This window comes from Salminus brasiliensis (assembly GCF_030463535.1).
Source record: "Salminus brasiliensis chromosome 20 unlocalized genomic scaffold, fSalBra1.hap2 SUPER_20_unloc_2, whole genome shotgun sequence".
Classification (NCBI taxonomy): domain Eukaryota; kingdom Metazoa; phylum Chordata; class Actinopteri; order Characiformes; family Bryconidae; genus Salminus; species Salminus brasiliensis.
Genome location: NW_027326637.1, coordinates 162,310 through 176,930, shown reverse-complemented (window position 1 = coordinate 176,930; position 14,621 = coordinate 162,310). Strand labels below are relative to the sequence as shown.

General features: G+C 45.2%; 2 protein-coding genes across 7 annotated transcripts; both read left to right on the top strand.

Annotated features, from left to right (window-relative positions):
- Positions 1 to 1,341: 1,341 nt before the first annotated feature.
- On the top strand, positions 1,342 to 7,093 carry LOC140548767 (uncharacterized). Its single transcript, XM_072671910.1, has 6 exons — positions 1,342 to 1,369; positions 1,520 to 1,651; positions 2,917 to 3,004; positions 3,540 to 3,842; positions 3,927 to 4,217; positions 5,304 to 7,093. Exons 3-6 carry the CDS (start codon positions 2,950 to 2,952, stop codon positions 5,558 to 5,560), a joined length of 906 nt encoding a protein of 301 aa, XP_072528011.1. The 5' UTR covers positions 1,342 to 1,369; positions 1,520 to 1,651; positions 2,917 to 2,949; the 3' UTR covers positions 5,561 to 7,093.
- Positions 5,568 to 14,564, top strand: LOC140548760 (uncharacterized). 6 transcript variants are annotated; one of them, XM_072671896.1, is made up of 7 exons: positions 5,568 to 7,013; positions 7,208 to 9,589; positions 10,387 to 11,148; positions 11,237 to 11,348; positions 11,754 to 12,053; positions 12,137 to 12,406; positions 12,554 to 14,564. In XM_072671896.1, exons 3-7 carry the CDS (start codon positions 10,975 to 10,977, stop codon positions 12,805 to 12,807), a joined length of 1,110 nt encoding a protein of 369 aa, XP_072527997.1. In that variant the 5' UTR covers positions 5,568 to 7,013; positions 7,208 to 9,589; positions 10,387 to 10,974; the 3' UTR covers positions 12,808 to 14,564. The 6 variants fall into 6 exon arrangements, with proteins under 6 accessions (XP_072527997.1, XP_072527998.1, XP_072527996.1 ...); XM_072671897.1 differs by lacking the exon at positions 5,568 to 7,013 and having other exon boundaries at positions 7,189 to 7,828; positions 9,504 to 9,589; XM_072671895.1 differs by lacking the exon at positions 5,568 to 7,013 and having other exon boundaries at positions 7,189 to 7,828; positions 9,411 to 9,589.
- Positions 14,565 to 14,621: the final 57 nt, after the last annotated feature.

Below are 14,621 nucleotides of genomic sequence, written 5' to 3'. Positions count from 1 at the left end.
CTCGAGAACTTCAGCCGTCTGGCTGATCAGCTGTTTGGTCTTAGGATGATACAAACAGTGGTTTTAGGAAACGGTGGAGGGGATTTGGGGATTTGGGGATTTGTAGCCTCTCTTCCCAATCAAACGTCCTACAAATTCCATCTCTACCTACATCTGTCTACAACAAGTCTGAGCTTTTACCATTTCACATTTCTAGACGTCTGCACTGAAGCTGTTCTGAAGCATTGAATGCTGCTGGAACTTTATTTGTACACAGTTCAGTACAGGCGTTTTTAGATTAAATTAAATACATGCTGGTCTAAGCTGGCTGCTAATCTGATGGGATTCTGCTGATGATGAGGTGCAACCTCCCCAGTCTTCATTAAACACAGATACTAAGCTAATATATGATCACTTATGATATGATCAGCATCGGCCCTCAATCCAGAACAGGCCTTAATTCACCTGAACATGGCAGCTTTTCCTTTAAAGATCCTCCAAAACAAGACACTGCAGAGCAGCCGGGGCCAGATTCATATCTGGAATGGTTATTCAAGACCTTTTTTATTATTCATTTTTGTTGTTGATCTCAGGAAAATCATCAGTCTGGAAGCACAAGCCTGGTCCGTGGAGGACGTCTGGAGGGTTGTTCGGCTGTTGGCTGCTACGCTGAGGCCTACATGTGGCATTGTACACTTATCAAATATCTGTATTCGCTGGGGAACGGGTGGAGTTTGAGCCACATGTGATAATCCACCTCCACGTCTTCTCCGAGCTGAGCCCACAGCTGTGTGCTGACCTGAAGACTGTCCTACTGAATAATGCTGAACATGATAATGCTGTAAAGAGGGTTTCCACAAGGTCCACATCTTCTAGATTTCAGCCTGAGGAGCTGTTTCCAGTCTTCCTGTGAGCTGCTGTGAGTTACTGTCCGTCCTCCCTTCATTGAAGCGTCATTTTTATTCTCCTGTAAACCTAAAAAGCCTTTTTTCTATCAAATCTCTCACAGAGATGATGAATGTGTTCACTCTGCTTCAGTTTGCTTCACTGACAGATTTACGTCTGTAATGCCAAAGCGAGGCACTCGTGTGCTAACAGTGTCTCTTCCAGGGCTGGAGAATTCAGGTCCAGGAGTGAAAGCACATCCTGGCTCAGGTAAAGCTGAGCGTCTGGGTTCCAGTTTTAAACGAGGTGTTTAAAAGGGGAGCTGTAGAGCCTACTGTCCATAAGGAGGAGCTAAAATGCTGTGTGCTGTGAGCTCCACCTCCTGGATGTAGCAGTGAGCTCCACCTCCTGGATGTAGCAGTGAGCGCCACCTCCTGGATGTAAAAGAGCTCCACCTCCTGGATGTAAAAGAGCTCCACCTCCTGGATGTAGCAGTGAGCACCACCTCCTGGATGTAGCAGTGAGCTCCACCTCCTGGATGTAAAAGAGCTCCACCTCCTGGATGTAGCAGTGAGCTCCACCTCCTGGATGTAAAAGAGCTCCACCTCCTGGATGTAGCAGTGAGCTCCACCTCCTGGATGTAAAAGAGCTCCACCTCCTGGATGTAGCAGTGAGCACCACTTCCTGGGGTTTAAACTTGCACGTGACGTCCTGCAGCCCAGCTGCTCTCAGACTGAGCTCTCACTTTCTGCGTGTTTCTCCAGAGAAGCTCGACCACAGCAGTGCAGTGAGTACAAACTGGTTACACTGGGAGCACTGGGAGCACTGGTTACTGTGTAAACTGATGGAGGAGCAGCTCTGACCGACTGTAGGAGAAGTAAACTCGGAGAAGAGGAGCTGCAGCCGCAGGCCCGCACTCAGAGAGAGAGAGAGAGAGAGATCGAGCGTGTGTGTGTGTGTGTGTGTGTGTGTGTGTGTGTATGTGTGTATGTGTGGTTGTGTGTGCGTGTTTGTTTGTGTGTGTGTGTGTGTGTGTGTGTGTGTGTGGTTGTGTGGTTGTGTGTGTGTGTGTGTATGTGTGTATGTGTGGTTGTGTGTGCGTGTTTGTGTGTGTGTGTGTGTGTGTGTGTGTGTGGTTGTGTGTGTGTGTGTGTGTGTGGTTGTGTGTGTGTGTGTGTGTGTGTGTGTGTGTGTGTGGTTGTAGGTGGGTGTGTGTGGTGGAGAGGGTGGGGGCAGTGATCGATCACTATTGGAACTTTACAGTCTCTCAAAAGTGAAAACAAAGCTCGTCACCCTGCGCATGCGCGTGTCCCAGCCTGAACTCATGAACGCGCTGGTAATGGCGCTGGTAAAAGGCTTTGGGGGTTTGGGGGAACTGCTCGACTCGTTTTCTGCTAAAAATGTTAAAAAGCTTTTTAGAAAATGTGCTTGAACTGAAATTCTCTAGTTCTTAAGAGTCTTTCTTAACGTTCCCCCAAACCAGTGTGATGTATTTATTAGCTATGCAGCTGTTCATGGTGGGATCCGTTCCCAGACCTAATGTGAGAAGCTGTACATGAACTGAATGAACAGAAGATGTTGTTTAGGTTCAACATACGTTTGGGTGTACGTAACTGAGATGTTAAGGGGTCCAGCTGTGTCTGCAGCACGAAGACCCCGTAAGTAATGGTGCAGACATCCTGCATATGGGAACAACAACATATGATGTGTAGTAGGGTATAAAACATAAGGTATTCCTTTGTCTGAGAGAGAGAAGATGGGTCTCGCCTGGTTCGTTTACATCTGCCTGCTGAAATCTGCTCAATAAACCTGCACCTGCATCCCATTCCTTCCTTCCTGGTGTTGTGTGACATTTATTTTCTGAATGGAACATGTGCTTATGAATTGTATGAGCCATAATAATAACAATAATAATAATATTAATAACACTGATAATAATATAAATACATTGGCCAGTGGTCAGCAGTACAGTATGGATGGAGGTTTGAGGATCACATTGTCAGGCATTGTTTAGGGACAGACATAATGGTGACGTGTGTCCTCTCTGTTCAGCACAGATGGAGTGTGGACCTTGGTAGGTCAGCCATGCAGTCCTGCAGACCTGTTCTCTGTGTCCTGCTCTTACTGACCATCACTTCTGGTAAGTGTGTGCAGTTCTTGCTCTTCCTACAGGCTTTACTGTGGTTCACCTTTGCCATGAGGTCATTCCTCAACCACCTTGGATGTGGGATGTGGGTGGGGTTGGAGCTCCCAGCTGTGTCCAGGTTCCACACCGTCTAGTTTGAGGTTCGGCAGAAGAACCCTAAGGTCTCTTCAAGCCGTACCTGAGGGACGAGGAAGCCCCGTCCAGGCTTGATCAGCAGCATAGTTCAGTGTCCTGTTAAAGGGGCTGTCTGTTATCGGACTGAACCTTTCTGGAGAGCTGGTTTAGGGTCTGGGTCTCTCCATGCTGTCGTGATTGAGACCACGAAGGTGCTCAGGGCTTGATAGTTGTGGTCCTACAGTGGAGTGAATGAAGTACAGTGGATCACAGCAGCCTGATTACAGGGTGAATAGAGCCAGTAGGGATCCATGCAGGTTCTCTCTCAGACTGGATTGGGCTGAGTTTGTCTCTCACTGTTTGAAGATGCAGGTTTGATGCTTGGGTTTGATGGATGACTGTTTTTGTTTAACAGATGTTCCTGATCCAGGTTTTCCTACAGTGCAGGTGAAGCTTTATGACTCTGCTGTTCTCCCCTGCTCTGAGAGATGTCCTGGTTTGGTGGCATGGACCGTATCACACCTACGCAGGGACGTTCTGGCTGAGTGTGATCAGACTTCCTGCAGATCAATGAAGGAGGGATATCAGATGATCCATGAAGAGTACCTGAAAGGGAACATCTCCCTCATCATCACTAGAGTTGATTTCAGTATGCGAGGCTGGTACACCTGTGAGTGTGATCGTAAAGACGTTTGTGATGTGGGGCTTCAGATTGAGCGTAAGTGCTGGTTCTGCTGATCTACTGCTGCTGGTAGAACCTGATAGAAGAGTTAATGCAGGTTCTGGTCATGTGTCTCCTCAGCTGTGAGATCTTCAGTGGAGATACAGCCTGGTGAATCTCTGCTGCTGGAGTTGAAGATATCTGATCCAGTGGAGCTGGTTTATAACAGCGGTGGTGAAGCTGGAGCACCCAGCGTTCCGATCTGTACAGTGGAGGGACAGTCACTGAAGTGTAACCCTGAGTACATGAGGAGGACCTCCCTCACACCTGCTCTAGAGCTGAGAGATATGAAGCCTTCTGATAGTGGAGTCTACACTGTGAGGGACCCCAGGAACATGGAGGACATTTATATCTACACAGTGAGCGTCCGAGGTATGAGCTTTTATAGTTTATATTTACTGTTCCACCAGTTTAGGCAGTGTTCTTTCCAGAGAGATGGAACCGAATTACGGGTTCTAGAGTGTTAAACCGTTTGAGACACATCTTCAAACCTCAAACACTGATGTTCCTCCTTCAAAAGAACATCAAGCAGAACCAAAACAGAGCTGTAAAACAGGCCAATTCAAAACTCTTACATCAGTCTTGACTCCTTATATTTATACTCCAGCATTTACATAAACCCCGCCCACTAGAGAAAGCCCCGCTAGCCTGTGAGAATATGGTGTTGTTGGTAACTGCCGGACTCTGCTAGATGTCATAGCCACGGACCATATCCCCATTCGCCGAGCCAGGTTGCTAAATGCTAACCACTAAGTTTGTGGAGGCATCGTGCGGATGACCCCAGTCAGGTAACACTCCCCTCTGTAGAACCGCTCACAGCCAAGAATAAGAGGTGCGTGGAGAAGCACAGCTGACAGCCATGGATAGAGGAAGGGCACCATGTATTACCATGTATTCAGCTAAAAGCTGAACCCTAGCCAACCCAGTCATCTCTCCTTGTCTCATCGCTCTGAGAGTGCAGAAAACTGTAGCAAATTGTAGCATATTTAGGTGGTAGTAACATCAGGCTCCTGCAGATGGCCCTGCACGAGGATGATGGGGCTATAAATACGATGTTAACGATGGGCTAAAAGGAGTGATTGCATTTGGGCGTGGACAAAGACCATAGTGTGAAGGAAGGAGCTGAATCTGCAGGTGTATGGAAGCAGACGGTCATACGGGTCTACCAGCAGTGGCAGAAATCCCAGTCCGTGGCACTGGGGGTATTACTCGCTACTGGTACGATCCAGTCACAGGTGACTCTTTTTTTGTCTGGTGAGCTTTTATATATAGAATAATATAACTGGAGTGTCACTGCTGTCATAATAAGAGTCCCCTGTAATTCTGCTGTTAAAGGAATGGTGTTCAGTCCAGGGTTTTGATCTCATGATTTAAACACTACCTCCGATTCATCAGAACCAAGACTTTCCTGGACAGTGTTGATCTGACGGAGCTCCTCTGTTCTGTGTGTGTTTTCAGATGTGCAGCAGAGCTGGATCTGGAAGAAGGGATATGAGAAAGGAAGCGATGATGGATATCTGAGGGGGAACAGCGATGGATATCGGAGGGGGTTAGGGATCGGAGCAGTGAGCTTTGGGATTGTAGGGCTGGTTCTTGGTGTAATTCTGGGAAGGTATGTTGTGCCACTGGTCCTTCCTCTGTTGTCGAGACATGAAGCTGCAGACGAGGGATCTGGTGTTCCCATGAGACGACGACAGCGACAGGAAGAAGAATAATCAGCTTCTGCTGCAGTTGTCTTCACTGAGAGCTGCTGGTGATCCCTCTGACGGTTCCTCTGGAGTTCTTCTGGCTCATCAGCAGCTGCTCAAGTCTTTTTGTTTTACCGTTTAACTAACAGTAGAGAGAGAAGAGCAGCAGAGCGCCGACAGAGCCAGTCCAGCATTCTTTCCTCCTATCTCACTACGTCAGCATGCAGCTCAGGGTCAGTAGGTTCTGCACATGTCTGACCTTCAGTACGTTCAGCCTGGCAGACACCAGAGTTCAGCCCTTAGAGGAAACTGCAGGGCCGGACGGTTCTAGGCAGGGAGCTAAGCGTAATTAGGGCCACAGAACCTTTTGAAGAGTTAGGGATGCACTGATTGGCTCCATATTTGCGTCACCTTTGTGCTGCAGGATCCTGATCTTCATATTTCCCCTGCTAAAGGTTTCCCATAGTTTCTCCAAATGTTAATGTTCCTCAGAGCACTGATGGAGTTTCTCAAAGCTACGGTCGCTTTAAGACCAGCACAGCCGTGATTGGCTGCCGTAGTCTACTACTCTACCACAACATCAGTATTATAAGCTGACAGCTGCTGTTAGTGCAGCTCCACTAACGGTGAAACCTCGTATTTGCTGTCTGTCTGTGTTGAAGGCTGGTTCACACCTCAGTGTGGGTGCAGCACACAGCGTCTGACCTTCTGCACCTCTCAATGTTAATACCTCATGCTTTGACTCCATGGCCGCTCGGCCGTGAAGCTGGAAGCTGCTCTTTCCCACACAGACTGAACAGCTGCCAGTGTCTGTAAAGTGAAGGAATTGTGGGATTGTGTAGACAGCTGGGTGAAGCTGAAGTTACAGGGAGGTCCCCTTTTCTTCAGAGATTACACTGTATGAGGTTGGCTGGCAGACGGAGAAGGCGGTGGCATGCATGTCCTGTATCCTCGCGTCCGCAGTAGGTGTGGGCCAGCCTTCACTGGGCTGATCTGTTGCTCTTGTAGCTGCTAACTGCTCTCTGTGTTAGAGTGAAATGTTCTCCTGCTTGCTGCTTTATTTTATAACGTCCTGAAAACGTGACTGAGAGTCTAATTAACACATTTTTATAAATATATATATGTATATATGGCCTGAATCTGATGTAGGACTGATGTATCACAGCACTGGTTCCTGTGGATTTTACAGGATGATTTTGGGCCTGAATCACCTGCTCTCTGTTTACAGTGGAGTGACTGTGGCAGGAGGCTGAATCAGGAAACCTACTGACACCCTACTGAACCCCCCCCACCCCCACTCCAGCCCCACTCCACCCCCACACCACCCCCCCACTCCACCCACCGTACCATACTGAACTTCTGTAATCAGCCTCAGTCCGTCTGAGTTGATCAGAAACCCATGCTGTGATGAAGGTCTGTGTTTGGACTCTGTACAAGTCTCTGTAGAGGTCCAGGCAGTGCAGCCGGCTCCCAGCAGGAGGTAAGGGCTAATCTGTGCTCACCAGGTTCTCCTGCTGGTCCCTCCTGCACACCTTTGTTACAATAAAACATCTTATTGTTTTTACGGTTCTGTTGTTTTCTGTTCAGTTTGGGGAACCTGGTGGTCTGTTGGAGTTAAAAGGAACCACCTGAGCGTCCATTTCTCTGTTTTTATTCCCTGTCATTTTCCTCTAGATGGTTTGAGGGGTGGGAGTCCACTTGTGGTGTCAGTTCTGAGAATTTCTACTGGTCCATTCTTCATGAGACTCCATGTAAAGAACGAAGTGAAAACAGCAGAGATGGAGACATGTGACACTTACATATACATGTCCATATATCTAGAAGCATCTGTCCCGTCCTTGATGATGGCCATATATCAGATTTGTCTCAGAGTGGGACACGCTCATGTTAAAAGCAGTGTTGGACAATAGTGGGGACTTTTATAACCATAGGGCCGCACTGGCCAGCAGATGGCGATGTTGTATAAGATGACTATTGGAGTTTACTGCACAGTGTGTTGGTATACAGATTTAATGTTTGGTGTGTGTGTGTGTGTCTGTACAGCTGGACCTGCTCATGTCCTCAGGTTTGCAGTGCTGGTCCACAGCTTCGGCGTCTCCTCTGAAGAGCAGAAAAGATTAACATGAACTTTTCCAGCTCGGCTCGACCCACCATCCTTTCAGATCCACGTCCAGTCTTTGTTTCTGTCCTGCACTGAAGTGGTGGAAGGAACTTCCCCTGGGTGTTGCTCACTGTCTTCACCCCCAGACTGAAGACCTTCCTCTTCTGAGAGCACTGCTGTGACTTCTGTGTTTGGTAGGCCTTCTGTAGAAACCCAGTAGGAACCAGTAGACCTCTCAGTTATTACCTTATCATTGTAAACCTTCCCTCAGATCGTTTCCTAATCAGTGTTGGTGTAAATGGAGTCCAGAGGAGTACTGGGGTCTGTTCACCCATGATTCCTGAGTTCAGGTTCACTTTGATCACTTTGACCTTATCTGGCTCTTTTTATTTGATCTGTGATTAAAATGTTTTAAATCGGTGTGAATACTCGTGAGGAACTAGTTCAACTGAAAGGAGGTGATTTGGTCATATAGTTTTTATTGAGGCCTTTTAGGTTTGTGTATTAATATTTATTAATGGTGCTGCAAGATTAGAGATACATGCCTTATTTTAGACATCTGCAGTGGGTGGAATGAGGGCACCATTTTAGTTCAGTTACAGCTAAGTTTAATTGTGATGTTGAGGGGACTCATAACCTTCTCATAACTGGTCATTCTGAATGAAGGGATTTAACCAACTGAAGTTTCCTAAGCTGGGATCAGCTGATGTCTAGAGTGTCTGGAGCCTGAACCAAAAGCCACAAGAACAAGGAAGCGTTTTTAATTAGGCCAATGACAATGGGGAGGAGATTCCTGCAGACAGGTTGGACTGTTTATAGTTAGAGTTGCAGTGCCTTGGTACTAAAGTACTGGAAGTCACCATTTGTCTACTGCACAGTTCTACAGTTCAGCTCCTGGACAGTCACGCCTGACTGCAGGGAGCACCAACATTACACTAAATCAATAGTGGAAAAGGAGAAGATTCCCCCCGTAGAACAGCTGCAGTCCGTTTGCTGTTGTAAATCAAAAGTGAAACCTATTGACTGCTTGGGTGTCGATCGAGGGCTTTCATATCTGAATATTTAATGATAACGGCAATGTAAAAGTAAAAGTTGAGCCAAGAACATATAATACGGAGCTAATTCCTTAGAATATGACAGCTCCAAACACCTGTTGAATTCACTAGTTATATCACAATTTAAAAATGGTAAACTATGCAGTCTGTGTGAACTGATTTAATTAGTCATTTGTTTCAGCAATGTGCAAAAATGCAAATTTAGTGCATCCAACATCCATTCATGTACGTAAGGCTCTGTCACAAGGCTCAGCCATTTTAACTGTGATCGTTCAGCTTGCTCTTCAACAAGCTAACCTCAGAGCTGTTAGCATAAAAGCAAAGAAATTCTGAAATATTTTTTTATTAATGTTTTGGATTTACACCCATCTCACTCTTTTCTGGGATACTTTAGTGTGATTCTGCTTGAAGTGTTAACTCCTCCTCCTCAGAAAAACAAGCTTAAAATGATACAATTGAACCACATAACCAGTGACTTCATCAGCATCACATTGCTCAAATGATCACATTGCTTAAAACGTTTCCTTTAAGTCATAAAGTCATTTATTTCTAATTTATATTCATCAGTTTTTTTTTCATCTGTATTTTTTTTATTTAAAAGTTTAGTAAAACAGATAATAAAAACACCAGAGAACCTAATACATAAAATATTCCTTTATAGAAGGAATCATTTTGACACGTTTCTGTTCCTTCTCTTTATTTCTTGCTTCTAATAATGGAGGTGCTGAATCAAAGAGCTGAATCAAAGAGCTGAATCAAAGAGCTGAATCAAAGAGCTGAATCAAAGAGCTGATTCCTGTGAATCACATTGCAGCACCGTGGATCAGTTAGAGGGGGGATTTCCAGTACAGAGAGAGAAGACCAGTGAAGAGACTCTGTCAGGAGTTTTGGTGTTTTAGGGTAAGTGTATAAAAACAGTATGTGTGTGTGTGTGTTAGGTGTTGAGTTTAGTACAGGACTGGGGTTTAGTGGTGGAGTATAATCTAGGTGGTGGTGGTTCAGACTGGAGGAAGAAGGAGAGTGCTGAACATTTAGAGCGGTTGTGAAGTAGGAGGTCAACTCCTCACCACTGAAAGTCTAGTTACACTAAAAGCTGATCATTTGAACTGTTCATACTTTCAGATTTCAGTGAACGGTGTGAACAGTACTGGTTTCTATGATAGAAAATGAATCAATTTGAATTAGAACAGTTGATAAATGTTGCCTATATGGTAACAAATATATGGCCATGCACCTTTTATACACTTCTAATACATTTGCATTTACTGCATTTAATTAAAGTACATTTCACACACAATACATATATTTGACTTCATATAAAACCAGATACGTTATATAATACACCTATATATGACTTTGTGTATTAGCAAAAATACATAGAAATATACAGTACAGTGAACCTGGTAGAGTTTCACAGTGAAGCTGCAAATATAATTCCTTATATATCAAATGTGTTTAATATGAACTTAAAATATATTTAATATTTTTCATTTTCATACATTACAAACACAATATTATTTTTTGTTCCATATGGGAGAGCACACATGTATGATACAGTTATACATTAATAATAATAATAATAAAAATAATTAAACATATTTTCACAACAAAAAAAAGACACGGGTGGTGTGTTAGAGAGTACTGAACACTGGTGAGGAGGGGTTCAGAGTTTAGGTATAATCTGGCTGTTTTGACAGGGTGAGGAAGCAGAACAGTGTGAAATGGAGTCCTGAACGACCGAGAGGACTCCTCCTCCTCCTCCTCCTCTTCCTCCTCCTCACCCCCGAGAGAGCAGCAGCTGATCTGCACTACACACGTGACCTGATAGCTCCGTAAACAACCTTTCAGAGAAGTCACGTGACTCGGCCTCTGAGAGTCTCAGAGCACACACACACACACACACACACACACACACACCATCTCCTTACACGAAAGCCTCTATCTAGTCTGAATCAAGCAGGTGGAGCTGACTCTCTCCGCCGAAGCCGAGCTCTTTGTTGTTGGACAGAATCGAAAGTGGAGTTGTTCTGTATCGGATCTCACTGAGTCAAATAGTCTATTACAAAAACATCCCCAACCACTACCCACTCCCCCCATTCATTCAGAATACCTGTTATGCAACTATAAAGAAATGTGCACATCACCATAAAATCCCACTGACCGTAATAAATTTCCATTTTTGGAAGGTGGTGTGTTTGCTGGTGGTTGAGAGACAAAAGGAGGATCAACACTTAGGGTCTCATCAGGGTCCCATAAGAGGAGAATACCTTATAATCTCATAGCTAATGTGTATTATCTTATTTAACTCTTCCCTGAATCTGTCATCTGGTAACAGCAGTTTGTGTGTAGATGCCTTACCATCACTGTCTCCTGGTCCCAACAGATTGTTGGGAGAGTCTAGAACGTTCTCTCCTCACCGACTCCAGGTCAGAACTGACCGCTCTAATGACCTGAACACTGTGAGAACAGCAGCAGACAGAAGAACCTCTTAAGCTGGACTGTAGTGTTAAGTGTGTGTGTGGAGTGAACAGGTGTGTGTGATTCCAGGTGAACCCATCAGTAGTGTTGGTGGTGATGATGATAGTCTCTCTCTCTCTGTCATTCATGAAGTCCTGCAGATCTTCTCTCTGTGTTCTGCTCTTACTGACCATCAGTGCTGGTAAGTGTAAACTGTCACTATATGGAAATATGGTTCATACCCCTCTAGCCCACGCTTGGCATTAGGCAGCATGGAGACAATAGGGTCATGATGTTCATCTGCTGCAGAGAGTCCTATTCTATTGGCAGTACTTCTTCTCTACAGGGACTAGACAAGCTGTGTGTGTGCATTTGCACATCTGTGTCAGCTCAGCAGTGGGTGCAGCTTAGAGTAGCTGAATGCATTCAGAATGTCCAAAGGGTGTCCACAAACATTTGGACCTTTGGTGTAGCAGCTGCACACAGAGCACTGCAGCGAGATCAGTGGTTTAGAAATGTACTTACAGTTAGTCCGTGTTTAACGGCCAGATATTTCCTCAGATCAATCAGAATCTGAAATTAATCATCATCCTGATCTCTCCTTCAGAATCTGAATCAGCTGTTCCTACAGTGAAGGTGAAGCTCCATGACTCTGCTGTTCTCCCCTGCTCTGAGAGATGTCCTGGACTGGTCAGATGGTCAATCACCCATAAACGCTCTGATGTTCTGGCTGAGTGTGATCAGACTTCCTGCAGATCAGTGAAGGAGGGATATCAGATGATCCATGATCAGTACCTGAAGGGAGATCTCTCTCTCACCATCACTGGAGCTGATTTCAGTAAGAGGGCTCTGTACACCTGTGAGTGTGATGATAGAGACCTCTGTGATGTTCGACTACAGATTGAGGGTAAGAGTCCAGTCTGTGATCTTCACTGTCAGAATCACAGTGATGTAGATGAGGTGATTAGATCAGATTGTGTTTCTCCTCAGCCTTGAAGACTTCAGTTCAGGTCCAGCCTGGAGAATCTCTGCTGCTGCATTTGGACGTGTCAGATCCAGTGGAGCTGGTTTATAGCAGCAGTGGTCAGATCTGTACGGTGGAGGGAGGGTCACTGCAGTGTAGATCTGAATACTCACAGAGAACATCTCTATCATCTGTTCTGGAGCTGAGAGGAGTGGAGGAGTCTGACAGTGGAGTTTACACCGTCCGGACCATCAGGACTAAAGAGGACATCCACATCTACACAGTGAGCATCAGAGGTACGAGCTTAGTGTTCAGTTTACAGTGTAATCAGATTATTTCTCACATCATTTTTACATCAGATTATTACATCATTTAGTTTGAAAAGGTTTCTGAATTTTTGGTGATCAGACCTCACCCACAATGCTCTGCTCTGTCTGTTTCAGATGTGCAGCCGGTCTGGAAATCTGAGTATCAGCAGGGTTTTCTTCACGGAGCTGCGTCTGTTGGGAGCGTGATGCTGGTTCTTGGTGCACTTCTGGCCTGGTTTGTTTTGCCGTGGGTGTTTTATCAGATCAGAAAAGTTGTTCTGAGGCTCAGAAACAGAGATCCCTCCAACAGGAAGTGTGACGGGAACACCGACAATGAGAACGGTGCTGTTCCTCTCAAAGACACCGTGGACCCTATGGCCTACGTATGAGCACCTTCCTGCAGTCTTCAGACAGCTCATTTCAGAGGTTTTTCCTCACGCACTGCTGAAAACCTGTGAGGAAGAGTAATGTCCTACAACACAGTGAGCCACCGCCTCTCCTAACCAGCCTCTAAACTTCAGCCGTCTGGCTGATCAGCTGTTTGGTCTCAGGATGATACAAACAGTGGTTTTAGGAAACGGTGGAGGGGATTTGGGGATTTGGGGATTTGTAGCCTCTCCTCCCAATCAAACGTCCTATAAATTCCATCTCTACCTACATCTGTCTACAACAAGTCTGAGCTTTTACCATTTCACATTTCTAGACGTCTGCACTGAAGCTGTTCTGAAGCATTGAATGCTGCTGGAACTTTATTTGTACACAGTTTTACATGTTTATTAGTACTTACTAAGTAAGAGTATGTCATTTCCCCTATAGTAGTAGGCGTTTTTAGATTAAATTAAATACATGCTGGTCTAAGCTGGCTGCTAATCTGATGGGATTCTGCTGATGATGAGGTGCAACCTCCCCAGTCTTCATTAAACACAGATACTAAGCTAATATATGATCACTTATGATATGATCAGCATCGGCCCTCAATCCAGAACAGGTCTTAATTCACCTGAACACGGCAGCTTTTCCTTTAAAGGTCCTCCAAAACAAGACACTGCAGAGCAGCCGGGTCCAGATTCATATCTGGAATGGTTATTCAAGAACTTTTTTATTATTCATTTTTGTTGTTGATCTCAGGAAAATCATCAGTCTGGAAGCACAAGCCTGGTCCGTGGAGGACGTCTGGAGGGTTGTTTGGCTGTTGGCTGCTACGCTGAGGCCTACATGTGGCGTCCAGGCTTTTTTCTGTCCTGGCACCAAAGTGGTGGAACGAGCTGCCCCTGGGTGTCCGAACGGCCGAGTCGCTCGCGGTCTTCAAACGCAGGCTGAAGACCCACCTCTTCAGAGAGTACTTGGACGAATAGTTCTATGGTCGCCTTATTGTCTTGTGTTCAGTAATGTCTAAAGCTTAGAGGTATCTTTGAATTATTAGTCTATTCTAACTAGCTGAGGCTTTTCTTGGGTAAATAGCAAAGCACTTTGTAAGTCGCTCTGGATAAGAGCGTCTGCTAAATGCCGTAAATGTAAATGTAAATGTTGTATACTTATCAAATATCTGTATTTGCTGGGGAACGGGTGGAGTTTGAGCCACATGTGATAATCCACCTCCACGTCTTCTCCGAGCTGAGCCCACAGCTGTGTGCTGACCTGAAGACTGTCCTGCTGAATAATGCTGAACATGATAATGCTGTAAAGAGGGTTTCCACAAGGTCCACATCTTCTAGATTTCAGCCTGTGGAGCTGTTTCCAGTCTTCCTGTGAGCTGCTGTGAGTTTCTGTCCGTCCTCCCTTCATTGAAGCGTCATTTTTTTTCACTCTACAAGAAAGGCCAGAGCAGACTCTACCTGCTGAGGAGACACCTGAGGACTTTCTTCCACACAGTGGCGGCATCTTCCATCTTTTATGGAGTGGTCTGCTGGGGCGGTAGCATCTTGAAGGCAGACAAGAAGAGACTGAACAAACTTATAAAGTTTGCACATGTGCAATTAAGAGTCATTTGCAATAAGCCTGTAATTACTATTGTTTTGTTTTTACTTCTATTATTTATTTTTTGTATATAGTGGTAATTTATCTACGTTTTTTGTTTTGCTATCCCTTTTCTGCTGACACTGAACATTTTCCCACTGTGGGACCTATAAAGGATTATCTTATCTGATCAGTAAAGCTCATTTTACTCATTTTTACGCTTTTATTTCCTCCTGATCAGCTTTTT